We start from the raw sequence: 25,000 nt of genomic DNA, 5'->3' as shown, positions 1-25,000 counted from the left end.
CTACTGTAAACATTTACATGACTATAATCTGACAAGCCTGTCCAACTACAACAACAAAAAACAAAGAAACTAAAAAATTAAAAAGGAAAGACACTCAGCTCACAAGAACCGAATAATAACCTACATGAGAAATCAAAGATAGCACATGTAGACATGCAGACCCCAGTTTAACGGGAGTAGTTAAAAGTAGTTAAAAGAGATTTGCATTTAATCCTGAACAAATGTCTTACAGAGCAAAACAGTGTGCTGTCACACAAGAGCTTTTTCTAAAAAAGTGGTTGGTTGGAGATGAAAACCTTTCACAAGATTTCATAACAGGCACTTGACTTGTTTAAAGATTTGTGTCTGTTGCATAATTTGATGTAAAATTCTTTGAACAACAAATACAGGACTGATCCTGGAGACCTGAGGCACACAACCTTCAGAGGCAAGGTAGTGAGGCATTGAAGTAGTGAAGTAGTGGATCAGTGAGGCAGTGAGGTAGTGAGGCAATGAGGTAGTGAAGCAGTGAGGTAGTGAGGCAGTGAGGTAGTGAAGCAGTGAGGCATCGAGGCAGTGAGGTAGTGAAGCATTGAGGTAGTGAGGCAGCAAGGCAGTGAAGTAGCTAGGCAGTGAAGCAGTGAGGTAGTAAGGTAGTGAGGTAGTGAAACAGTGAGGCAGTGAAGCAGTGAGGTAGTGAAACAGTGAGGCAGTGAAGCAGTGAGGTAGTGAGGCAGTGAGGTAGTGAAACAGTGAGGCATTGAGGCAGCGAGGTAGTGAGGTAGCGAGGCAGTGAAGCAGTGAGGTAGTGAGGCAGTAAGGTAGTGAAGCAGTGTGTTAGTGAGGTAGTGAGTGGGGTAGTGGGGAGTTTGAGGCCCCTGAGGAAGCCCGCGTGCTGTTTATAGAGTTGGGACACAATAGGTACATACATCTGCAGTCCTGCTGGTTCTCGGCCAATTCGAACCCCGGCCGACACTCGCACGACACGCCTCCTTTAGGGGTCTCCCTGCAGATGTGAGCACAGCCATGATCCTTATTCATACAGTTCATTCCATCTGTGGGAATGGAGAGAGAGAGAGATAGAGAGAGAGAGAGGGAGGGAGAGGGAAAGGGTGTTCATTTACAGCTGAAAGGCGTGTGTGATCTCCAGTAGGCTCCTGGTTGATGGACGTGTGATTTTTATGAGAGGTGTAAATTAGCTTAATGTTTCTGCCACCGAGCCCTTTATATCTACAAAGGAGCACTGACATTGCCACTGACCCATAGATCCTAACAAAAAGGATCTCTCCCTGAATAACTCATCCAAACACATCCCAACACATCCAAACACATCCCAACACATCCAAACACCTCGAGTCTTTGTGTTTCCCTACACATTGGTCTGTCTCTTATTCTGTCTCTTCTTATTACTTCCCTTTCTGTCTCTCTCTCTCTCTCTCTCTCTCTCTCTCTCTCTCTCTCTCTCTCTCTCTCTCATCTCTCTCTCTCTCTCTCTGTCTCTCTTCATCTCTCCGTCTCTCTCTCTCTTTCTCTAGCTGTCCTCTATACTTCTACAGTGAAGGCTGATTAAAATCCACAACCGGTAAGAAATTACTATTAGAAAACCAATGAGCACAGGGATGAACACTGCGACGTCCATCAGAGCTGTGTGTGTGTGTTCCAGCTGCTGCGTGATGAAGGTCCCAGAAGGCCCTGCGGCGTGGACAGCCGACACTCGTCCTGAAGGGAGTCGTATATTTCCTGGTAACGTGAAAGAGCGTCCCGGGCAGGAGAAGGGGCAGAGACAGAGCGAGGTGCTTGTCAGTCTCGAATGAGCGTCCCGGTCGTCCTTAAGCCCTTGCAATGGACGCAGGGACAATGAGTTAAGAATGCGTGTGCACAAAAGTGGGTTTCCATGGTAACCGGACAGCGTCCACCATCCCTTCAGAAGCACAGACCTCAGGATGTTGGGGCGGGTGGTGGGGGGGCGGTTTCTAACGTCAGTGGTGAGTACGCCTTGTTGTGCCCAATTATCCTGCTTGTGTCCTTCAGACAGACATTAAGCACTTTAGAGACAAAGAAACCTGCTTTGCTATACCCCCAATAGTGTGTGTGTGTGTGTGTGTGTGTGTGTGTGTGTGTGTGTGTGTGTGTGTGTGTGTGTGTGTGTGTGTGTGTGTGTGTGTGTGTGTGTGTGTGTGTGTGTGTAAGGTTGGATGAGGAAATGCTATATAAAACTATACTACACACACCAGTACAATAAGAGTGAAAGAGGACCTTTACCGCTGAAGACCCCAGTGCCTGCCAGATCATTTGAGAAGCCTTTTATTTACAGAGGCCAGATGGCCTTATAACTGCAGAACCAGTGTAGCTTACGTAGCAGACCAGGATGTAGTTGAACACTAACCAGGTGACCCGACCCAGTGGCCGCTGTGTGAGGAGAAACTGCGCCGCACAGATTTGCTAATTTATTTTGAGGAGCGAGCGTGAAGCGTCAAAGTCATCAGGGCCGTGCGCTTGAACGGAGGAGAGGAGTGACTGAGGAGGAACTACACTCTGCCCAACGACCAAACACAGGGGGGGTGTTTATCCATCTGCACGCAGGAGGACAGGGCGGCCCAGAGAACGCTTCACCTTGGAGCTCCAAATGGGTCCCGCTCCATACGTCCTGTTCAGCATGCGTGTCATACCCACATGAAGATGAAGAAAACTCCTAATGACTGTGGAAGGGTGTGAGAGGACATACAGAGACAGTCCTGGAAGTGGGGTTAGAAGAGAGAGAGAGAGAGAGAGAGAGAGAGAGAGAGAGAGAGAGAGAGCAGAGAGAGGGAGAGAAAGAGAGAGGGAGAGAGAGAGGGAGAGAAAGAGAGAGAGAGGGAGGAAGAGAGAGAGAGGGAGGGGAGAGAGAGAGAGGGAGGGAGAGAGAGAGGGAGAGAAAGAGAGATAGAGGGGAAAGTTAATATGAGTGTGAGGTGAAGTCTGGCGTGTGTTTTGACTGCAGATGTCAGAAAGTTCAGGATTGCTGGGAAGGTGGAGGGAGGTGGAGGGAGGCGGAGGGAGGTGGAGAAGGTGGAGGGAGGCGGAGGGAGGTGGAGAAAGTGGAGGGAGGTGGAGGGAGGTGGAGAAGGTGGAGGGAGGTGGAGGAATATCCATGTCAGTCTCTCAGCCCAGTCACTGCACCACCGTGTGCAGACATCCACAGGCTGCAGCCCCAGGGCTGCGTGTGCCAGGGGTGCGTGTGCCGGGCGTGCGTGTGCCGGGGCTGCGTGTGCCGGGTGGTCGTGCGTGTGCCGGGCTGCGTGTGTGCCGGGGCTGCGGTGTGCGGGGTGCGTGGTGCGGGGCTGCGTGTGCCGGACATGCGGTGTGCCGGGGGCTGCGTGTGCCAGCGTGGTCGTGTGCCGGGCGTGCCGTGTGCCGGGCGTAGCGTGTGCCGGGGCTGCGTGTGCCGGGCGTGCGTGTGCCGGGGCAGTGTGTGCCGGGGCTGCGTGTGCCGGGCGTGCGTGTGCCGGGCGTGCGTGTGCCGGGGCTGCGTGTGCCGGGCGTGCGTGTGCCGGGGGCTGCGTGTGCCGGACATGCGTGTGCCGGGGCTGCGTGTGCCGGGGCTGCGTGTGCCGGGGCTGCGTGTGCCGGGCGTGCGTGTGCCGGGCATGCGTGTGCCGGGGCTGCGTGTGCCGGGCGTGCGTGTGCCGGGGCTGTGTGTGCCGGGGCTGCGTGTGCCGGGGCTGCGTGTGCCGGGCGTGCGTGTGCCGGGCGTGCGTGTGCCGGGGCTGCGTGTGCCGGGGCTGCGTGTGCCGGGGCTGCGTGTGCCGGGCGTGCGTGTGCCGGGCGTGCGTGTGCCGGGCGTGCGTGTGCCAGGGGTGCGTGTGCCGGGGGTGCGTGTGCCGGGGCTGGGTGCCTGTGGGACGTAGCGCGCGAGTCTGGTGCGCGAGCATGCATGCGTGTTTGTGTGTTCAGTTGCCCATAAACCCGTAAACCACTTAAAAGTGGCCTTTGGAATTGGCGCTGTTAAAAGTCCCTGAGAGCAATATGAACCCGGGAAGCTCCTTTCAAAGCATCTCGTATTTATACACCAGTTCCAGCTGCTCTCTCAGACGTGTTTCTTCCTCATCATCAAAGAGGCTCACGCCAGCTAAATCTCCATAGATGGAGAAAAGAGACCGTGGTGGCAGTACCACGAGGTTCAGGATGGAGATGAGGAAAAAGCCCTCAGCAAATTGCTTCGACCCCTCAGTCAGGCTTTTGAAGGGTGGGGTAGGTTCAGCTAAAGAGAAACAGATCAAAGGATCTTGAAGGATGGAGGAAGACAGAAGAGAATCTGAAGACATACAACAGCATCATAAGTCACAGCTTCAACAGCTCTATCTTTACCTAACAAATGGACATAGTGCTTGAATACAAAATGCACAAAGACAGACACTCACGCGTGCGCGCACACACACACACACACACACACACACACACACACACACACACACACACACACACACACACTCACACAAGCACTCACACACACACACAAGCACTCACACACACACACACACACACACACACACACACACACACACACACACACACACACACACACACACACACACACACACACAAAAGATCCCTCTTTTCCCATCCATCCTTTTGTAAATGCCATTTTAATTGAAATCTGTCAGACTCTCTCTTTAAACACACAGTGCTATAGGTACTAAGCCATGAATTTCAATGAGGCTCTTTTTTCAGCCACTATTGATGTCTCTCAACTGAAAACGTCTTTTCCAATAACCTTCCCCAATCTCTTCTTTAAACACAAACACACACTCTCTCTCTCTCTCTCTCTCTCTCTCTCTCTCTCTCTCTCTCTCTCTCTCTCTCTCTCTCTCTCTCTCTCTCTCTCTCTCTCTCTCTCTCTCTCTCTCTCTCTCTCTCTTTTCTTTGTGGCTATATTAGACTAGCCACACATGCACAAGTGCAAAAACACACAACACTTAAATCGTACACTCACATGGACATCCTCCGCATTTTCTAGACCCCTGATCATTTGTGGTGTCAACATCACATAGATGGATAGATGAGGATGCATACTTTGTTTGTGTGTGTGTGTGTGTGTGTGTGTATCTTTACAGAGGCTATGTGACTAACATGGACTCTCTTGATTTCTCATACACAAACGTACACACACACATAGTCATACGGGGTTTAAAGACACAAACCAGCTGCTAGCACTCCAGTGAAGATGATACATAGTGGACATGAGGCAGAAAGAGGAGATGTCAGAAAGAGAGAGAGAGAGAGAGAGAGAGAGAGAGAGAGAGAGAGAGAGAGAAGGAAACATAGACAGAAAGAGAGAGAGAGAAGGAAAGAGAGACTGAATGAGAGATAGAGAAAGAAAGAAGAGCATTGGTCAGGTCAAATTTAGATAACCACTAACCTTACCTTTGATTAACCTGCCCGAGACAAGACATATGAGCAAACACCCTACCTACACCCCCATCACACATACATACACGCACGCACGAACGCACACACACACACACACACACACACACACACACACACACACACACACACACACACACACACACACACACACCATACACACACACACACACACACACACACACACACACACACACACACACACACACACACACACACACACACACACACACACACACTCATTCTAAAAATATCTTAGCTCAGAATTTAAAGTAGAGAGCCGTTCTGTTTATGCTCAGGAAGGGACAGACCTTCAGGAGACCAGAACTGAAGCACTGAGGTTTTACCCTCAGTGCTAACAGTTAAACACAGTATTTATAAATGGAGAAAGACAGTGGTAAAAGTTCCAGTAACAGTTACTTTCAACACATCAGCTGTGCCTCTGTGTGTGTGTGTGTGTGTGTGTGTGTGTGTGTGTGTGTGTGTGTGTGTGTGTGTGTGTGTGTATTTGTGTGTGTGTGTGTGTATTTGTGTGTGTGTGTGTGTGCGTGCGTGCGTGTGTGTGTGTGTGCGTGTGTGTTTATGTGTGTGTGTGTGTGTGTGTGTGTGTGTGTGTGTGTGTGTGTGTGTGTGTGTGTGTGTGTGTGTGTGTGTGTGTGTGTGTGTGTGTGTGTGAGTGTTTATAAAAACAAAACAAAGGATACTTAATGAAAATATTATCATCTTCAAATAAGTACCAAATACTGACACATGGGGACCACTAATTGACTTCTGTCCTGAGTGACAGCATTCTACAACCATACGAGGATGTTTGCAGGGGACACCATATGTGCCTGTGAAGTTTCAATATAGAAGCCACTAAGCCACACTGGCCAGAGATACACCCACACTCTCCTACACTGCCATCGTTATTACTAACACACACACACACACACACACACACACACACACACACACACACACACACACACACACACACACACACACAGTTTTAATCAGTTCTGAGTGTATGTGTTTGTGTGTGTCTGTGTGTGAATGTGTGTGTGTATTTGTTTGTGTATATATATGTGTATTTGTGTGTGTGTGTGTGTATTTGAGAGTGTGCATGTATTTGTGTGTGTGTGTGTGTGTGTTTCTGTGTGTGCATGTGCGTGTGTGTCTGTGAATGTGTGTGTGCGCGTGTGTGTGTCTGTGTGTGTGCGTGTGTGTGTGTGTGTGTGTGTGTGTGTCTGTGAATGTGTGTGTGCGTGTGTGTGTCTGTGTGTGTGTGCGTGTGTGTGTGTGTGTGTGTGTGTGTGTGTGTGTGTGTGTGTGTGTGTGTGTGTGTAAGGTGGCTCCTGTTTGTCCGGCTGTTTGTTTTTTAGTCCTTTCATCACTCTATCCTTCCCCTCCTCCTGTCTCCCTCTACAGGTTAGATCACAAGGAAGTGAGACAGCCAGAGAGGAGAGACTGAGGAGTGGAGATAGACAGTTTAGTGACCGACAGAATCACATCAGACAGCTCTAAGGTATTCCTCACGCGCACGCATGGCAGAAACACCACGTGAGCCGTGGGGGACACACAAGGACACAAAAACATATGTGTGTGCCCACACACACACACACACACACACACACACACACACACACACACACACACACACACACACACATACACACATATACATATGTGGACTTTACATTGTGACATATAAGCATGCTATATATTTTAATATACTTTATTTTACACATTTTCATTCATTGCATTAATACATTATATAGGAAATACACATTACTCTCCATCTGATCTGATTTTACTGTAGTACAGGAGGTACTATTGCTGATTCTTCACGTTCTCCAAAATCAAAATTGTAATATAGTGAGTGTATGTGTGTTTGGGTTGGAGTGTGTGTGATTGGGGTGTGTGTGTGTTTGGGGTGGTATGTGTGTGTGTGTGTTTGGGGTGGTGTGTGTGTGTGTGTGTGTTTGGGGTGGGCTATGTGTGTGATTGGAGAGTGTGTGTGTGTGTGTGTGTGTGGGTGTGTTTGGAGTGTTGTGTGTGTGTGTGTTTTGGGTGGGGTATGTATGTGTTTGGGGTGATGATTGATTAAATTAACAAATATTATAGCAATATTATATCAATGTTATGCCTTGATGTAATTACAAATTACCTGACAAATCAAATAAATGTTTTAGTAGTATATATAGGAGGCCATACATATATGTCTTACAGAAGGTGTGTGGGCCTACAGGTGTGTGTGTGTGTGTGGGGAGGGGGTGTATGTGTGTGTGAGTGTGTGAATGTGTGCACTCATAAATCCCCCCCCCACCCCCCACCCCCCACCCAGCAGTGGTGGCACCGACGTGAGCCCTCGTATTAATGACCCCATCCAAAAGACAGAGAGAGAGACAGATACAAAATGAAGAGAGACAGTATAATGAGAGAGAGACAGATACAAAATGAAGAGAGACAGTATAAATGAGAGAGAGACAGATACAGAGCCAAAATGTCACAGACACAGAGGAGAGAGGTCAGCACAGCACGAGCTATTTATGCCAGCAAGACTTAAGAGAGCTTTGAATGGACTCAAAAATAAAAAGCTCACAGCCAGTGCTACACACCCCCACACACCCCAGAACATCCCCTCATACCCCCACACACCCCCACACATGGAGACCCAGGTAGCAGAAGCTAATGCTCTAAAGCCTGACGACACAGTGTCATGCCCTATTAAACCCAGCTCCTCTTCGCCTCTTTGCCCTCTGTACTCTGACCCCTGACCTTCAGGTCACTGACATCTGACCCCCTGCAGATTCACTGATGTGTTTTGGATGCTGCCAATGTCTCCAGGCACCCTCAGACCCTTCACTCCAGAAAAGACGAAAATGCCCTGGTCACAACCAGCCAACAATCTTCAGGACGGCTTGCTGGAGGTCAGTGGAGTGTTTTCACAGCACATGGAGATGTGATACCGTACGGCTCCGCTCGCCGTACGGCTCCGCACGCAGGTACAGTCTCACTCCTGAGATCTTTGCCTAGCTGTGGAGTGTAGGTGTTTCAGAAGAAGCCTGCCACAAACACAACGGTGGATACATCACCACGCAGGAGCGTACTGGATCAAGACTGCTGCTAATGAAGCTACAGGTGAAGGTTGGTTTGTTCAGGAGGGCATCCCACAAATGTTTAGACTATCTGAAAACACTTCCCGGGCCTTGAACATGCAATATCAGCATTACTCTACAAACTTACAAAACATATAACCATGTAAAAATCTGTGCATATGGTACAAAATGTCAACTGAAATATTAAAGTTGGATTCAGACAGTTTGATACTGTGATTCAACAGGAAGATGAAACAGTTAATAGTTTAATGTTAAACAGTAATGCTAAACAGGTTTCGAACGTCAAGACCCGCAGCTGATGGAGTCTAAACCCCGAGCCTGGGCTGACACTTCAGAATTTTCCTCTACAGACTACACAGACATGCTGGACTAGCACCAGTTCACACGTCGGTGTGACCTGGGGTACCTGGGGTAGGTTGCCGAGCAACCCCGCTCAGTGACAGAAGGCGGACTGCTGAGCACATGAGCAGGACGTTTCCACAGCAGACAGACGTCAGCAACACAGCCCCACTCCCCCACACCAGTCTCCCCACAGCCCTGAGTGCTGAGAGATGAACTGGGAATGCTGGGTGCAGATACCCCAGTGCACACACTCTAAGACGCACAGAGTGACGAGAGAAACTAAAAGGGGTCGCATTGGGTGACGAAATCCAAAGTGTGAAAGGAGGTCTGTCTGCAATTAGTAAAAGTATGTGTGTGTGTGTGTGTGTGTGTGTGTGTGTGTGTGTGTGTGTGTGTGCGTGTTGGGGAGGGTGAGTGAGTGAGGTTATTGAGGAAAGAAGAAAGAAAAAAAACATATAAGTTCCAGTAAAGTTCCTAATGTTGCTTCTATTTCGAGACCGCATACAACCCTAGGGCTATGTGTGTCTGTGCACACGTGCGTGCGCGCGCGCGCGCGTGTGTGTGTGTGTGTGTGTGTTTGTGAGATCGTGTGTGTAGTATGTTGATCAGTCTAAGCCTCTACTAAACATTAGTAGGCTGACTACATACACACCTTTCTAGCTTGTTTACAGGCAAACACACAAGAGGGTGTACACATGCTTTTACACACACACACACACACACACACACATGCACACACACACGCACGCGCACACATTATTTACACATGAACACGTTTTTCTTTTGAAGTAAAAATACCATGTGCAGGTCCAGCAGGGGCAGGCACATTCTGGGATATCCAAAAGCAAACAGCATATTTCCATTTCAGTGTCCTGGTCTCCTCCTTCCTCGCAAGTCCTCACAGGTCCTCACAGGTCCTTCAGATCCTTACTGATCTTCATTGGTCCTCACAGGTTCTCACAAGTCCTCACATGTCCTCACAGATTCTCACTGATCCATACAGGTCTTCATTGGTCTTCACTGGTCCTCACAGGTTCTCACAAGTCCTCACAGGTCCTCACTGGTCTATACAGGTCCTCACTAGTCTTCACTGGTCCTCACAAGTCCTCACAGGTCCTCACTGGTCTTCACTGGTCCTCACAGATTCTCACAAGTCCTCACATGCCCTCACAGATCCTCATTGGTCTATACAGGTCCTCACTAGTCTTCACTGGTCCTCACAAGTCCTCACATGTCCTCACTGGTCTTCACAGGTTCTCACAGGTTCTCACAAGTCCTCACAGATCCTCACTGGTCTATACAGGTCCTCACTAGTCTTCACTGGTCCTCACAAGTCCTCACAGGTCCTCACTGGTCTTCACTGGTCCTCACAGGTTCCTCACAGGTTCTCACAAGTCCTCACATGTCCTCACAGGTCCTCACTGGTCCTCACAGGTTCATCCAACCTCCCTCCTTCTTTCCAATCAGTGCTTAGCTTTCGTTCACAATGTCAGCGATGTCAGCATCCTGACTGACAGCACAATTCACTCTCTGCTCAGAGACTCTGCTCATGTTACTGGAAAACTAAGAGATACTAGATACTAGAGATATAGATTGAGATACTAAGAAAGGCAGAGCATTGTAGGTGCATGTGTGTGTGTGTGTGTGTGTGTGTGTGTGTGTGTGTGTGTGTGTGTGCGTGCGTGCGTGCATGCGTGTGTGTGTGTGTGTGTGTGAAATGAAATGAGTCATATACTTGAAACATTCTGCACATCGTTGTGAGTGACATCACAGAAATTATTACAGCTCAACCTACTCTCATTGTGTGTGTGTGTGTGTGTGTGTGTGTGTGTGTGTGTGTGTGTGTGTATGGTTCCAGCCCCTTGAGCCCTTTACCTATGAGCTGTTCATCTGGCAGTGTTATTAAGGTCATGACCTTTGGCACTACACTGAGCAGAGGGGCATGTAAATGCTTTCGACTTCCCCCATCTCCAGTCTGACGTGGTTGCCATGACAAAACTATCAAGACCAACGATAATCAGTTCGTGGCTGACTGAATCTTCATAGTGGGAGATACGACACAGATATCAATTAAATATATTGAGAAACACAGAAAAGGGCGTGGTGGTGGAGGGAGGGACCCTGGGTGTGGGGGAGGAAGGGGCCCCGGGTGTGGGGTAGAGTGAGACCCTGGGTGTGGGGGAGGGAGGGGCCCCGGGTGTGGGGTAGAGTGAGACCCTGGGTGTGGGGGAGGGAGGGGCCCCGGGTGTGGGGTAGAGTGAGACCCTGGGTGTGGGGGAGGGAGGGGCCCCGGGTGTGGGGTAGAGTGAGACCCTGGGTGTGGGGGAGGGAGGGGCCCCGGGTGTGGGGTAGAGTGAGACCCTGGGTGTGGGGGAGGGAGGGGCCCCGGGTGTGGGGTAGAGTGAGACCCTGGGTGTGGGGGAGGAAGGGGCCCCGGGTGTGGGGTAGAGTGAGACCCTGGGTGTGGGGGAGGGAGGGGCCCCGGGTGTGGGGTAGAGTGAGACCCTGGGTGTGGGGGAGGGAGGGGCCCCGGGTGTGGGGGTAGAGTGAGACCCTGGGTGTGGGGGAGGGAGGGGCCCCGGGTGTGGGGGAGAGTGAGACCCTGGGTGTGGGGGAGGGAGGGGCCCCGGATGTGGGGTAGAGTGAGGCCCCGGGTGTGGGGGAGAGTGAGGCCCCGGGTGTGGGGGAGAGTGAGACCCCGGGTGTGGGGGAGGGAGGGGCCCCGGGTGTGGGGGAGAGTGAGACCCTGGGTGTGGGGGAGGGAGGGGCCCCGGGTGTGGGGGAGAGTGAGACCCTGGGTGTGGGGGAGGGAGGGGCCCCGGGTGTGGGGTAGAGTGAGACCCTGGGTGTGGGGGAGGGAGGGGCCCCGGGTGTGGGGGAGAGTGAGACCCTGGGTGTGGGGGAGGGAGGGGCCCCGGGTGTGGGGGAGAGTGAGACCCTGGGTGTGGGGGAGGGAGGGGCCCCGGGTGTGGGGTAGAGTGAGACCCCGGGTGTGGGGGAGGGAGGGGGCCCCGGGTGTGGGGGAGAGTGAGGCCCGGGTGTGGGGGAGGGAGGGGCCCCGGGTGTGGGGGAGAGTGAGACCCTGGGTGTGGGGGAGGGAGGGGCCCCGGGTGTGGGGGAGAGTGAGACCCTGGGTGTGGGGGAGGGAGGGGCCCCGGGTGTGGGGGAGAGTGAGACCCTGGGTGTGGGGGAGGGAGGGGCCCCGGGTGTGGGGTAGAGTGAGGCCCCGGGTGTGGGGGAGAGTGAGACCCAGGGTGTGGGGGAGACGAGGAGGAGGCGGCTCTGACCTTCGGAGCGGTGGATGCAGGTGTGTTGGTTGTCACTCAGGAAGAAGCCCTCCTTACACTGGCACTCATAGCTGCCCATGGTGTTGAGACAGTTCTGCTGGCAGCCACCGTTGTTATCCTGACACTCGTCCACGTCTGCCACCAAACATGGAGAGAGAGAGAAGGGAAAACAGTCATTAAGGTGCGCCCACACACACACACACACACACACACACACACACACACACACACACACACACACACACACACACGTGCGTGTGCACAGACAGTAACTCCAGGTTGAGTTTTGCTCTGTAATCAGAGGCAGCCCCACACAGGTGTTTGGGTGAATGATTTTGTTTTTGTTTATTTGGGTCTCGTGTTTTGCCTCTGTCTCCTTCCTCCACCCTGTTTGAAGCAGCCGGTTAGTTGCGGAACAGGAATGTTCCGGCATCCACACAAGCATCCTCCCGACGGCAGAACAAACAAACCCAGCGACAGAGAGACAGACAGGTAGTCAGCGAGAGCCACAGACAGGCGGGTGGGTGGGGCTGGTGGGTGGAGAATGCTCTCTGATCTTTATGGGGATGGAGACTCCACCTTCACATGTCACCTGGAATGAAACTCAGACCTACAAATAGTGCTCGGGCTGGCTTGGCCATGCTGTTTCGTGTGTGTGTGTGTGTGTGTGTGTGTGTGTGTGTGTGTGTGTGTGTGTGTGTGTGTGTGTGTGTGTGTGTGTGTGTCTATGAAAGTATCAGGGGTACCACCATCACCATTTTCCGGCAGCTCAGTAAATCACTTTGTGGCCAGTAACACACTTGACCGAGTTTTACACAGTCCTGTCCCAGGTACTATGGAACCGGCACTGACCAATCTAGATTCCCCTGACAGCCACACCCTGTGCACTTTAGTATAGGCCATCACACACACCCATCTGCTATGATGGCTACCCATGGCTACCCCTCCAGCTGAGCCTCCCTGCCCAGACCTAACTGAGGGAGGAGATCACAGACCTAACTGTGATCACATGACCTCCACAATGACTTCCCCCTCCCCCTTTTTGCTGTGAGCTGTTAGCGCTCTATGACCAGTGACTGGCAGTGACACTGTGTTTTCTGATTCATTGGTAAAATAAGCATGTGTGTGTGTGTGTGTGTGTGTGTGTGTGTGTGTGTGTGTGTGTGAGTGTTTATGGGCGTGTTGTAGCTGGGTCCTGGGCATTGTTTAGTCTATAGCATCCCTGGTGTATGCCACCCTCTGATCGAGGTCGTGACTTTGGTTAATTTGTGAGGATGAGCATAAATTTGAAGAGGCAAGGGTGTCACGGCATGTAAATAATGTAGCAATGCCATTTAAGGCTTGTTTTTAAACAACATGAGTAGTAGATTCTCTTTTCGTGTGTACTGTACATTCCTGTAAGAATATATCCCGCCCGTTAATGGGAGTGTGTGCACGCATGTGTGCGTGTGTGGGCACGTGCGTGAGGGAGTGAACATTTGCGTGTGTCTGTGTTTGCGTGTAGTGGAGTTGGTGTGTGTGTGTGCGTTTGGCGCGCTGCGAAAGGCCGTGCGCTTTTACGAGCTCTGAGCAGGGTCCAGACTGCACTTTATTTGGGTTAGCAGAGCGTTTATGGCCGTTAGCACCTCCAGCGCACTGGCCCAGAGACCCCGGCCCCCAGTGCCACCTCCACCCCAGACACAGCCTCCCAGGCAGGGCTGGCGTGGGCTGACTGCCATGGCAGGGCGTTGGGGCGTAAGCTCTATGACTCGAGGGTAGCTTAAAGGCTCCCGCAAGGCGGACTCCCACATAACGTCACAGAGCCACTGATGGAGCAAACCCCACTGCTACTAGGACAGAGTCTCCTTGGCAACCTCCCAACATCCACACATACACACACAAGCTCACAGCCATTGAGAAAAAAATGAGGGACACACAAGGACACAAAAACATATGTGTGTGCCCACACACACACACACACACACACACACACACACACACACACACACACACACACACACACACACACACACACACACACACACACAGTCTCTGCCTAATTTGGTCACAGTGGTTTATTGTGTGGCCCCTGGTTTTACCTGGCTACACGACCCTTATTTTAGACCCAGCAGGGCGTCTCGTTAACACGCCAGAGACAGCGAGGTCTTTACTATCCACCGAGCGAACACACCAGCGCAGGAAACGGAGCAGGACAGGTAGAGAAGGCCGAGCTTTGTGTTGCTCTCCCCAGAGGCAGCCTGTCTGTCCCGGAGCCAAGCACATCCTGGGACTTGTATTTGAAATAACTCCGTTCAAGTCTGAGGACGCACTCCAAGTCTGCAGATCCATCAAGACTTGATAAAATGTCAATATAGCTGCAGGGAGAAAAGGAAATTTGGCATTCGACAGATAAAAAAAAAAAGAAACTGGAGGGGCTTTCGCCTGATATGTGGGGTGATGTGTTGAGTCTTAAGCTCACGTTGCTTTCTTTGCGTTTCATGATGCGTTTAACGCAAGAATGGAAGCAGATATCGCACATGACAGCACACTCCCTCTCCTCTCTCAATCTTCCTGTCTCTGTCTCACTCTGTTTTTTTTTTTCATTCTAGAAGAGCACACACAAAAACCCTTCTCAGCTGTCATCTCTCAATTAAGGATCACACTGCCAAGACGTGGACGCGAGCGCTGGCATGGAGAGCAGCTGGAACACCAGAGTCTTTGTGCGGCCGCCCGGCGCGTTTGTGTACACGTTCAGTTGGGAGAGATCAGGGACGACAGGACACAACAGGGAGAAATGCAAGATGTACGAGAATGAGGAGAAATGAGACCAGCCGCAGAGAAGAGAAGAGAAGAGAAGAGATTGAAAGAGAAGAGAAGAGAAGAGAAGAGAAGAGACGAGAAGAGATGGGAAGGGAAGAAAAAAGACAAGAGCAGAGAACAGAAAAGACCAGAAGAGAAGAGAAAATACAAGAAGAGAAGAGACGAGATGAGAAGAAAAGAGACAAGAAGATAATAGAAGAGATGAAAAGAGAATAGAAAAGACATGAAGAGAAGACAAAAGACATGAAGAGATGAGAAGAGAAGAGAAGAGAAGAGAAGAGAAGAGAAGAAATCAAAAGAAAATAAATACATTTGTTGTATTTTGGTCTATAATTCCCTTTTACCAAGTCATCCCACATTTTTCAAAGCACAGAGGGACTCACTCCTCAGCTCTTTCTCCCCTCTTTCTCCCCTCTTTCTCCCCTCCTTCTCCCCTCTTTCTCCCCTCCTTCTCCCCTCTTTCTCCCCTCCTTCTCCCCTCCTTCTCCCCTCTTTCTCCCCTCCTTCTCCCCTCCTTCTCCCCTCTTTCTCCCCTCTTTCTCCCCTCCTTCTCCCCTCTTTCTCCCCTCTTTCTCCCCTCCTTCTCCCCTCCTTCTCCCCTCCTTCTCCCCTCTTTCTCCCCTCCTTCTCCCCTCCTTCTCCCCTCTTTCTCCCCTCCTTCTCACCTCCTTCTCCCCTCTTTCTCCCCTCTTTTTACTCTTTCTTACTCTTTTTCCATTCGAAAGAGCGAAGGGGGGAAAAAGAGATCGAAAGATAAACAAACAGCAGCGGCAGTGCAGACATTCATAAAACTGGCCAAATGATCAACACATTGACTCCAGCTGCCGGCGGGGACAGAGAAAATAAATAAGAATTGAAATGAAAAAAGACGGGGAGGAACTGCACTAGATTACCCTTTAATCAGCCTGCCCATTGGCCAATCTTAAATCAATTAGGGCTTTAACTTGTTGACATGTGGCATCTGGGGTCCTGTGAAACGACTTCCTACATGATCTCGGACAGACAGACACTGTTTTGCTGCTGTTTGTGCTTTTTCCCTGAGGAATCTGAGGGTTCTGCAATGTGTGTGTGTGTGTATGTGTGTGTGTCTGTGTGTGTGTGTGTGTGTGTGTAAAGGGAGAAAATTTTACACTTTTAAAAGGGTTTAAAGATGTTAAACACTGTGCCAAGTCTCTGCTTCTGAATCATTTGTCAAACACACCACATGCACTCACACACCTCTTTGAGATTCAAGATAATTTAATTTGGGTTTTTTTCAGTGGTGTGTTATTACATGGTATATTGCACATATTACATGGGGTATTATTATGGTATGTTTATGTGACATTGTCATGTGACACGAAGGCAGGGGCACTGATTGGTGGAGGTGAAGGAGTGTTCATTAACAGAGATCGCTCAGCTGTTCATTACATCCCCTCCCTTCTTCCGCTCAGCTCAGTGGAAATGATGACATCATCTGTGTGAGGTGAGAGTGAAGTGAATGTGTGTGACAGAGAGAGAGACAGATAATAGGAGAGAGAGAGAGAGATGGTTGGAGAGGGAGAGAGAGACGAAGAGAGTGAGTTAGTGGGAGGTAGAGAGAGGGAGACAGAGAGAGCGTGTGATGAAATGTAAATGAGGGAAAATATCAAAGTGAGCAGAGTACGAGAGTGAAAAAGTGTGTGAGGAAAGCTGAGACTGAAACAAATTCTATATAGAGCACCAGCTTCACTTCCACGTCTTGTATGAGACACCTCTTCACTACGCGAGACGTTCTTGAGAAAACCCACAGAAGCTAAATTCCTCTGCCAGCAAAAGCAAATGACGGCAAGACACCTGTTTAAGCTTGAGATGAATGAAACAGGCAATGAGGGCAGAGAGAATGACGTGAATGACGAGTGTAGACGTGAAGAAGTGACCATGCTGAAAACAAGAGACTGACAGTAAGGAACAGCGAAACAAAGCAGGACGAGTGTGAAGACGACGTCTGAGAGCAGCGGCTAGCCAGAGAGGGGTGTGTGACGGCAGGGGAAGGGGTCAGGTGTCAGGGAGACGGGGGGGACTAGGGACGGGGGGGACGAGAGAGCCCTCTTGGTGCCGGTGATGGCCCTCGACGGTCTCGCTTTGGTTCCCAGCCCAATCATTTAGACTTCTATTTGAGATATTCCACAATAAAGATGTCAGATGGAGAGCAAGGCCATCACCTTCGGGGATACAGCCTGGAGTCTGTCCAGAAAGACCACAGCCAAGATAACTAAGACCTCACTGAGAGAAAGAGCACAGGCTGTCGGAGGGGAGGAGAGGACAGATGAGATGTTGGGGGAAAGAATGGGGGCCTGAGAGAGAACGACAGCATGGACAGGAGTGAAAGAAGAGAAAGAGAGATGGAAAAAGAGGAATATAGAGAAAGAGGGAATCAGAAAGTGATGATCAAGAAAATTTGAGAGGAAGTGTTTAGAATATACGGAAAGACAGAAAGGACAAAGGATGCAGAGAGAGAGAGAGAGAGAGAGAAGGGAGGATTAGGCAGGGTTAAGGTAGCTGGAACAGTGATGTGTTAAAGGGTTGTGCTGTCTGGCTCCTGTATCCATCATCATTACTGCGCTCTAATGAAAAATGATGAGGTCAGCATTCTGAAACTCAATCACACCGCCAGCCTGTCTCAGTATTTGCTTTGGATCCGGCATGCGGGAAGGAGGCGCGGGGGAGGAGGCACGGAGGCGCGGGGGAGGAGGCACGGAGGCGCGGGAGAGGAGGTGCGGAGGCGCGGGAGAGGAGGCACGGAGGCGCGGGGGAGGCCCGGAGGTCCTCTCCTCCCACGCCAAGCGGCTCGGCCACGCTTCTCCAACCACTTCTGCCCTCTTCTTTTTCACACTGGCCGATGGACAGAGGGAGAGAGTATGTTTGTGTCCCCGTGCACATTGTGGCATTTGTTCACTACTTCGCCGCACCACGCCGCAGCCTGACGAGTCAAACGAACATCCCAACATCTGCATTCACTTACAGTATAAATACAGATGGACATGTCCACCGCATGAGAGAGCAACAAAAAACACACTTCTCAACCGCAACAGATTCCTAAACGCCCACAGCAAGCCCCCCAAAACCATCAAACCAGCCCTGCCTCTCAGGGTCAAGCAATCTCATCTTTGAACTACTTCAATAAATACAAGAGAGCAAGTTATTAATTTTCTCTTAGACTTTTCCCTCTTGCATCCACTTTTAACCACTAACACAAACATCCACCGTGCCAGTTGGATTCTGGGAATTGGATGCGATTGGGGTACTGATGACATTGGAGGTGACATTTTAAAACAGTGAAAATAATCCCAGGGTGGCTCCTGTCAGCATGGTTGAGACGAGGCTGCTGCCTAGATGAGACTGCATTTCCCAGGGTGCTCAGTGGCATGTTTGTTTATATTTATATATTTAGTCCTCACGGAGGTCAGAAAAGCAGAGAAGAGTGAAACTGTTCCAGCAAAGGTTGTGCAAAGACGACCTGTCTGTGAAGGCCGGATGAGTATGATCTGGTAAAATACATGTGCTATGGTGTATGCATATCAATGTGTTTTAGAAACATGGGTCCAGTGCACGCGCGCTGTGTGTGTGTGTGTGTGTGTGTGTGTGTGTGTGTGTGTGTGTGTGTGCACTCAGAGATACATCGACACACACACTTACCCAGGCAGTTGTGTCCGTCATCAGCCAGCATGAAGCCATCGTAGCAGGTGCACCTGTAGTTTCCAGGAATGTTGATGCAATCGTGCACGCAGCCACCGTTGTAGTCGTTATCACACTCGTCCATGTCTAAAACACACACACACACACACACACAGGTAAGACATGGCACTGGGCTCTAATGCACCTCAGCATCAAAGCTGGAATCTCACCCATGATACGACCACACATCATAACACACACACACACACACACACACACACACACACACACACACACACACACACGCACACACACACATACATACACACACACACACACACACACGCTGGTAGACCAATACTCCTTTTTCTTCCAACACCCACAGTCGAGCTCACTCTCACTGACGCCAGGAACCAGCGTCTCAACATGTAGCTGCCATTGGGTTCAGTGTTTGTACCCTTTGCACTTCAAAGCGGCATGGAATGCTGGGTTCTGTTTGGGTGTGCTGGGTTTTGTTTGGGAGTGCTGGGTTTTGTTTGGGAGTGCTGGGTTCTGTTTGGGAGTGCTGGGTTCTGCTTGGGAGTGCTAGGTTCTGTTTGGGTGTGCTGGGTTCTGTTTGGGAGTGCTGGGTTCTGCTTGGAAGTGCTGGGTTTTGTTTGGGTGTGCTGGGTTCTGTTTGGGAGTGCTGGGTTCTGTTTGGGAGTGCCGGGTTTTGTTTGGGTGTGCTGGGTTCTGTTTGGGTGTGCTGGGTTCTGTTTGGGTGTGCTAGATTCTGTTTGGGAGTGCTGGGTCCTGTTTGGGAGTGCTGGGTTCTGTTTGGGAGTGCTAGGTTCTGTTTGGGAGTGCTGGGTTCTGGCTTTTTGGAGGAAACAGCCCATTCGGAGTACACAGACTTGTCAACTCGAAAAGCAACTCATCCCTAAGGAATCTCTAAAGACGTTCTGGTGCTGCTGGCGTTGGTCCGTGTGTTTACACTAAGCTTCTTAAACACGTGAGCTGCTGGACTTAATACACATCAGTGCTGGTGGTGGGAAAGGAGAGATAAAGAAGAATGACCATGAAGTCGAATGTCCCACTCTAACTGTGGGGGAGACGTCCACTTAAGAGGACAAACATGTGATTAGCAGTGAGAGAAGCGGGACAGAAAACGAAACCATGCCCTCCTGCTAAGAACACGTGACACTGAGACTGAGATGACACTGAGACTGAGATGATACTGAGACTGTAAGAGAAAACAAAACAACTTAAATGACTACAAAATATGCTGGTGTGACAAGTGAGTTGTGTGTGTGTGTGTGTGTGTGTGTGTGTGTGTGTGTGTGTGTGTGTGTGTGTGTGTGTGTGTGTGTGTGTGTGTGTGTGTGTGTGTGTGTGTGTGTGTGTGTGTGTGATAGTAAGCATGGTAAAAGCATGGGGAAGAATGGGTCATTTGTAGAGTGGGCGTCCAGTGAGCCTCCAGCTGATGCACTTCCTGCCCTGGAGCTGTTGTTGACATCAGCCAGCAGTAAGCCGTCAGCTCCAGGCCATAGCTGTTTCCGCTCCAACACACACAAACACACACCGCACGCACACACACACGCGCGCGGCCTGCTAATCTCAGGAGAACTGTTTACACACAGCATCTCATTTGGAAGATTAGACGCCCCCACTGATTCCTCAGCAAGAGCGGGGGGGTTGGCAGGGCTGGGGTTCAGTAGGGGGTGACACCCTGGGCCGTCTGGGCTCGCCCTTTGACCCCACAACGCCACCCCTCTGCCCTTCACCAACGGCAATGGGTAGCGCCCCGCACAGACCGGTCAAAAGGTACTCACTCACACCCTGCTGAGAAGCAGCGAGACACTGACAAACTCAGACAAACTCTGATGCTTCACCGCTGCTAGCTTATGCAAGTCTGTCTGACCACGCTCCGGGGTGCTCAGCAGAGCTCAGGGGTGTTCAGGAGTGCTCAGGGGTGTTCAGGGGTGTTCAGGAGTGCTCAGGGGTGTTCAGGGGTGCTCTGTGATGACAGAACCTGCTGCTCAGACCACGCGTCTCATTGACTGGAGTCGCACGTCTCAGCCAGGCTTGTCTCTCCAATGTTCCCCCCTTCGATCAAGGCCTGGGCCTGGTCCTGGTCCTGGTCCTGGGCATGTTCTCACCTCCCACTCCTCTTCCATCTCCCTCTCCTCTTTCCCAGAGCTCTGTGTTCTTTGACCATTCATCTGTTCTCTTCATGGCCCGGCGGGCCACCTCCAGGCTCACGGGCCACAGGACATACTGCCCCTTGTGTTTCCCTCTCCTCTGTGTCAAATGTCAACTCTGTTCCACAGGAAAATTCATGAGTGGGGTGTGATGAGTCTGTGTCTCCCTGTCACCGTGCTGCTGGGATAATGAAGGTGTGTGAGCATCAGAGGGAGTTTGCGCGAGTGTGTCTGCTCGAGTGTGTCTGCAGGAGTGTGTCTGCAGGAGTGTGTCTGCGTGAGTGTGTCTGCAGGAGTGTGTCTGCGCGAGTGTGTCTGCGCGAGTGTGTCTGTAGGAGTGTGTCTGCGCGAGTGTGTCTGCTCGAGTGTGTCTGCAGGAGTGTGTCTGCGCGAGTGTGTCTGCTCGAGTGTGTCTGCGCGAGTGTGTCTGCACAAGTGTGTCTGCTCGAGTGTGTCTGCAGGAGTGTGTCTGCGCGAGTGTGTCTGCGCGAGTGTGTCTGTAGGAGTGTGTCTGCGCTAGTGTGTCTGCGGAAGTGAGTCTGCACAAGTGTGTCTGTGGGAGTGAGTCTGTACAAGTGTGTCTGCGCGAGTGTGTCTGCGCGAGTGTGTCTGTAGGAGTGTGTCTGCTCGAGTGTGTCTGCTCGAGTGTGTCTGCGCGAGTGTGTCTGCGCGAGTGTGTCTGCGCGAGTGTGTCTGCGCGAGTGTGTCTGCACAAGTGTGTCTGCACAAGTGTGTCTGCTCGAGTGTGTCTGCAGGAGTGTGTCTGCGCGAGTGTGTCTGCACAAGTGTGTCTGCTCGAGTGTGTCTGCGCGAGTGTGTCTGCGCGAGTGTGTCTGCTCGAGTGTGTCTGCTCGAGTGTGTCTGCACAAGTGTGTCTGTAGGAGTGTGTCTGCGCGAGTGTGTCTGCGGAAGTGAGTCTGCACAAGTGTGTCTGCGGGAGTGTGTCTGCACGAGTGTGTACGGGGGGGGGGATCTTTTTTTGGAGTTTTTGTGTGCGTGTTATTTCTTTGTGTGCATGTGTGGTGTGTGAGAGCCTATATAAAGCAGCGCAGATAGACTGACCTGCTTGGGGGGAGGGGGGGGGTGGTCTCACTCAGCCAGCCACTCAGAGCTGCGGCAGTATTGTGACGAACACACAGACACCAGGCAGACAATGGCCTACTAACAGTCTGACAACCACCCCCACCTCACCCTCTGTCTCTCTTCTTCTCTTCATTCTCTCTCTCTCTCTCTCTCTCTCTCTCTCTCTCTCTCTCTCTCTCTCTCTCTCTCTCTCTCTCTCTCTCTCACGGGCGCTATCAGTCTAGGACATCCCTGCAGCAGAAAGAGCTACCTGACCTTCTTCAAAGACAACATGGAGGGCAGATAAGACAGGATCACACGCTGAACTCCAAGGGCCAAAGATATCAAGAGGGTCACCACACTTCAGCAGAGTCCTACCTGAGAAACGCAGGTGAACACAGGACTTCTGAGCTCAATCCCAGGAGCTATTTATATTTTTTGATACATTATTCAAAATAATCGAAAGCTAATAAATGTATTGAGAAATTGCCATACAAAATATAAATATATATGATTATCCACATATTTAAAAAAGCTATGTTATACACTTAATGAAGATTGTAACACGTACTAAAACAGTGTTAATCGTTCTTAAAGTCCCTTAATGACCAATGATAATGACTCAGTGAGGAAGATCCTCTAGCACTTTATAATTAACCAAGAGTTTCTGCTGAAAAAATATTTTCCAGCTATTTGTAACTATGTGGAAGGAACCTAGTGTAGTGATTTAAGGCCAGATTGTACTCCTGAGAGCTGTAAAACCATCCCTGTGCCAATCTGCATCTAACGGCGGACTCAGACCTATGGCGGACTCAGTGGACTGTGCTGTGTGTGTGTGTGTGTGTGTGTGTGTGTGTGTGTGTGTGTGTGTGTGTGTGTGTGTGTGTGTGTGTGTGTGTGTGTGTGTGTGTGTGAGAGTCCGGCTCAGCACATCTCCTGAGTCACACTGGAGTTGCACTCGTATCATCTGATACATGAAATCAATAAAACACAATGCAGTCCGTCAGGCCCAGCAGGGTTTGCAAGACGACTGTGTATACACCACCGTCTCTCAACTTACAGTGATGTAACAGTTTCAGTCCTAAGATCAGGAGGACAAATCACATGGTACTTTTTCATAGGCACTAGAGTGTGTAGATGTCTCTGACATCAACAGCCCAATGATATACTGTAGATGTTTTTTGGTAGTGGTGGTGGTGCTGGGGCTGCTGGTGCTGATGGTGGTGGTGGTGGTGATGGTGGTGGTGGTGATGATGGTGATGGTGGTGGTGATGGTGGTGGTGGTGATGATGGTGATGATAGTGGTGGTGATGATGGTGATGGTGGTGATGATGGTGGTGGTGATGGTGATGATGGTGATGGTGGTGATGGTGGTGGTGATGGTGGTGGTGATGGTGGTGGTGATGATGGTGATGATGATAGCGGTGGTGATGGTGATGATGGTGGTGATGGTGGTGGTGATGGTGGTGGTTGTGGTGGTGATGATGGTGATGGTGGTGATGATGGTGGTGGTGATGATGATAGCGGTGGTGATGGTGATGATGGTGGTGATGGTGGTGGTGATGGTGGTGGTTGTGGTGGTGATGATGGTGATGGTGGTGATGGTGGTGATGATGGTGGTGGTGATGATGGTGGTGGTGGTGATGGTGGTGGTGGTGATGGTGATGATGGTGATGGTGGTGATGGTGGTGATGGTGGTGGTTGTGGTGGTGATGATGGTGATGGTGATGGAGGTGATGGTGGTGATTGTGGTGTTGGTGGTGATGGAGGTGATGGTGCTGGTGATGCTGGTGGTGGTGATGGTGATGGTGGTGATGGTGATGATGATGGGGGTGGTGGTGATGGTGGTGCTGATAATGGTGATGGTGGAAGTGGTGGTGATGGTGGTGGTGGTGGTGGTGTGTAGTGATGGTGGTGATGGTGATGATGGTGATGATGGTGATGGTGGTGATGATGGTGATGGTGATGATGGTGATGATGATGATGGTGATGATGGTGGTGATGATGGTTGTGGTGGTGGTGGTGGTGATGGTGGTGATGATGGTTGTGGTGGTGGTGGTGATGGTGGTGATGATGGTGGTGATGGTGGTGATTGTGGTGTTGGTGATGATTTCATTTTTTGTCTTTACTCCAGTACACCTGCCTGTGCCATTAACACTTGATGACCTGACTTTACTGTGACGGAACAGAGGAGATCGAACTTCATGCCATAAAGTCACTCGTTTCTTATCCTGTACACACACAGTACACAATCATCTCAGGCCAAATAGCTTGACATTCAGACCCCCACAGTCTTCCATTTACTGGTTAAGAGTGCAAGAAAAGTTCACATTTTTCCAATGCCTGAGAGAGAGAGAGAGAGAGAGAGAGAGAGAGAGAGAGAGAAAGAGGGTGTATGAGTAAAGGAGACACTGATGGAAAAATCTGCAGACTGACATTAAAAAACGTAAGCTCACATTACAGAAAGGAGAGGCCTTTATTTCACAAGCCAAATAAGTGTACTTATTTTAATGAGTGTAGGTCAGTACGAGTGCAATGAGGATGTAAATCAGCTGTCAGTGAACGTTCCGGCAGAGGTGATGCGATCCAGGGTGTCAAACAGGGGTTTTGGTGGTGATACAGGGAGTTACAGACAGAGGGTTTGGTGGTGATACAGGGAGTTACAGACAGGAGCTTTGGTGGTGATACAGGGAGTTACAGACAGGGGTTTGGTGGTGATACAGGGAGTTACAGACAGGGGTTTTGGTGGTGATACAGGGAGTTACAGACAGGGGTTTGGTGGTGATACAGGGAGTTACAGACAGGGGTTTTGGTGGTGATACAGTGGGTTACAGACAAGGGGTTTGGTGGTGATACAGTGGGTTACAGACAAGGGGTTTGGTGGTGATACAGGGAGTTACAGACAGGAACTTTGGTGGTGATACAGGGAGTTACAGACAGGGGTTTGGTGGTGATACAGGGAGTTACAGACAGGGGTTTGGTGGTGATACAGGGAGTTACAGACAGGAGCTTTGGTGGTGATACAGGGAGTTACAGACAGGGGTTTTGGTGGTGATACAGTGGGTTACAGACAGGGGTTTGGTGGTGATACAGGGAGTTACAGACAGGGGTTTTGGTGGTGATACAGTGGGTTACAGACAAGGGGTTTGGTGGTGATAAAGGGAGTTACAGACGGGTTTTGGTGGTGATATGGTGGGTTACAGATGCC

General features: G+C 50.6%; 1 protein-coding gene across 2 annotated transcripts in view; it reads right to left on the bottom strand.

Annotated features, from left to right (window-relative positions):
- scube1 (signal peptide, CUB domain, EGF-like 1) overlaps nt 1-25,000 on the bottom strand; it is a 71,794-nt gene that overhangs the window by 42,386 nt on the left and 4,408 nt on the right. For both annotated transcript variants that reach the window (XM_077005246.1, XM_077005247.1), the window contains exons 3-5: nt 18,572-18,697; nt 12,116-12,250; nt 909-1,034 (exon numbers count right to left, since the gene is read on the bottom strand). In XM_077005246.1, coding sequence (XP_076861361.1) covers nt 909-1,034; nt 12,116-12,250; nt 18,572-18,697 — 387 coding nt within the window. The remainder of the gene's footprint in view (nt 1-908; nt 1,035-12,115; nt 12,251-18,571; nt 18,698-25,000) is intronic.

This window comes from Brachyhypopomus gauderio, chromosome 5 (assembly GCF_052324685.1).
Source record: "Brachyhypopomus gauderio isolate BG-103 chromosome 5, BGAUD_0.2, whole genome shotgun sequence".
NCBI classification, from domain to species: Eukaryota; Metazoa; Chordata; class Actinopteri; order Gymnotiformes; family Hypopomidae; genus Brachyhypopomus; species Brachyhypopomus gauderio.
This window is presented reverse-complemented; position numbering and strand designations above follow the sequence as displayed.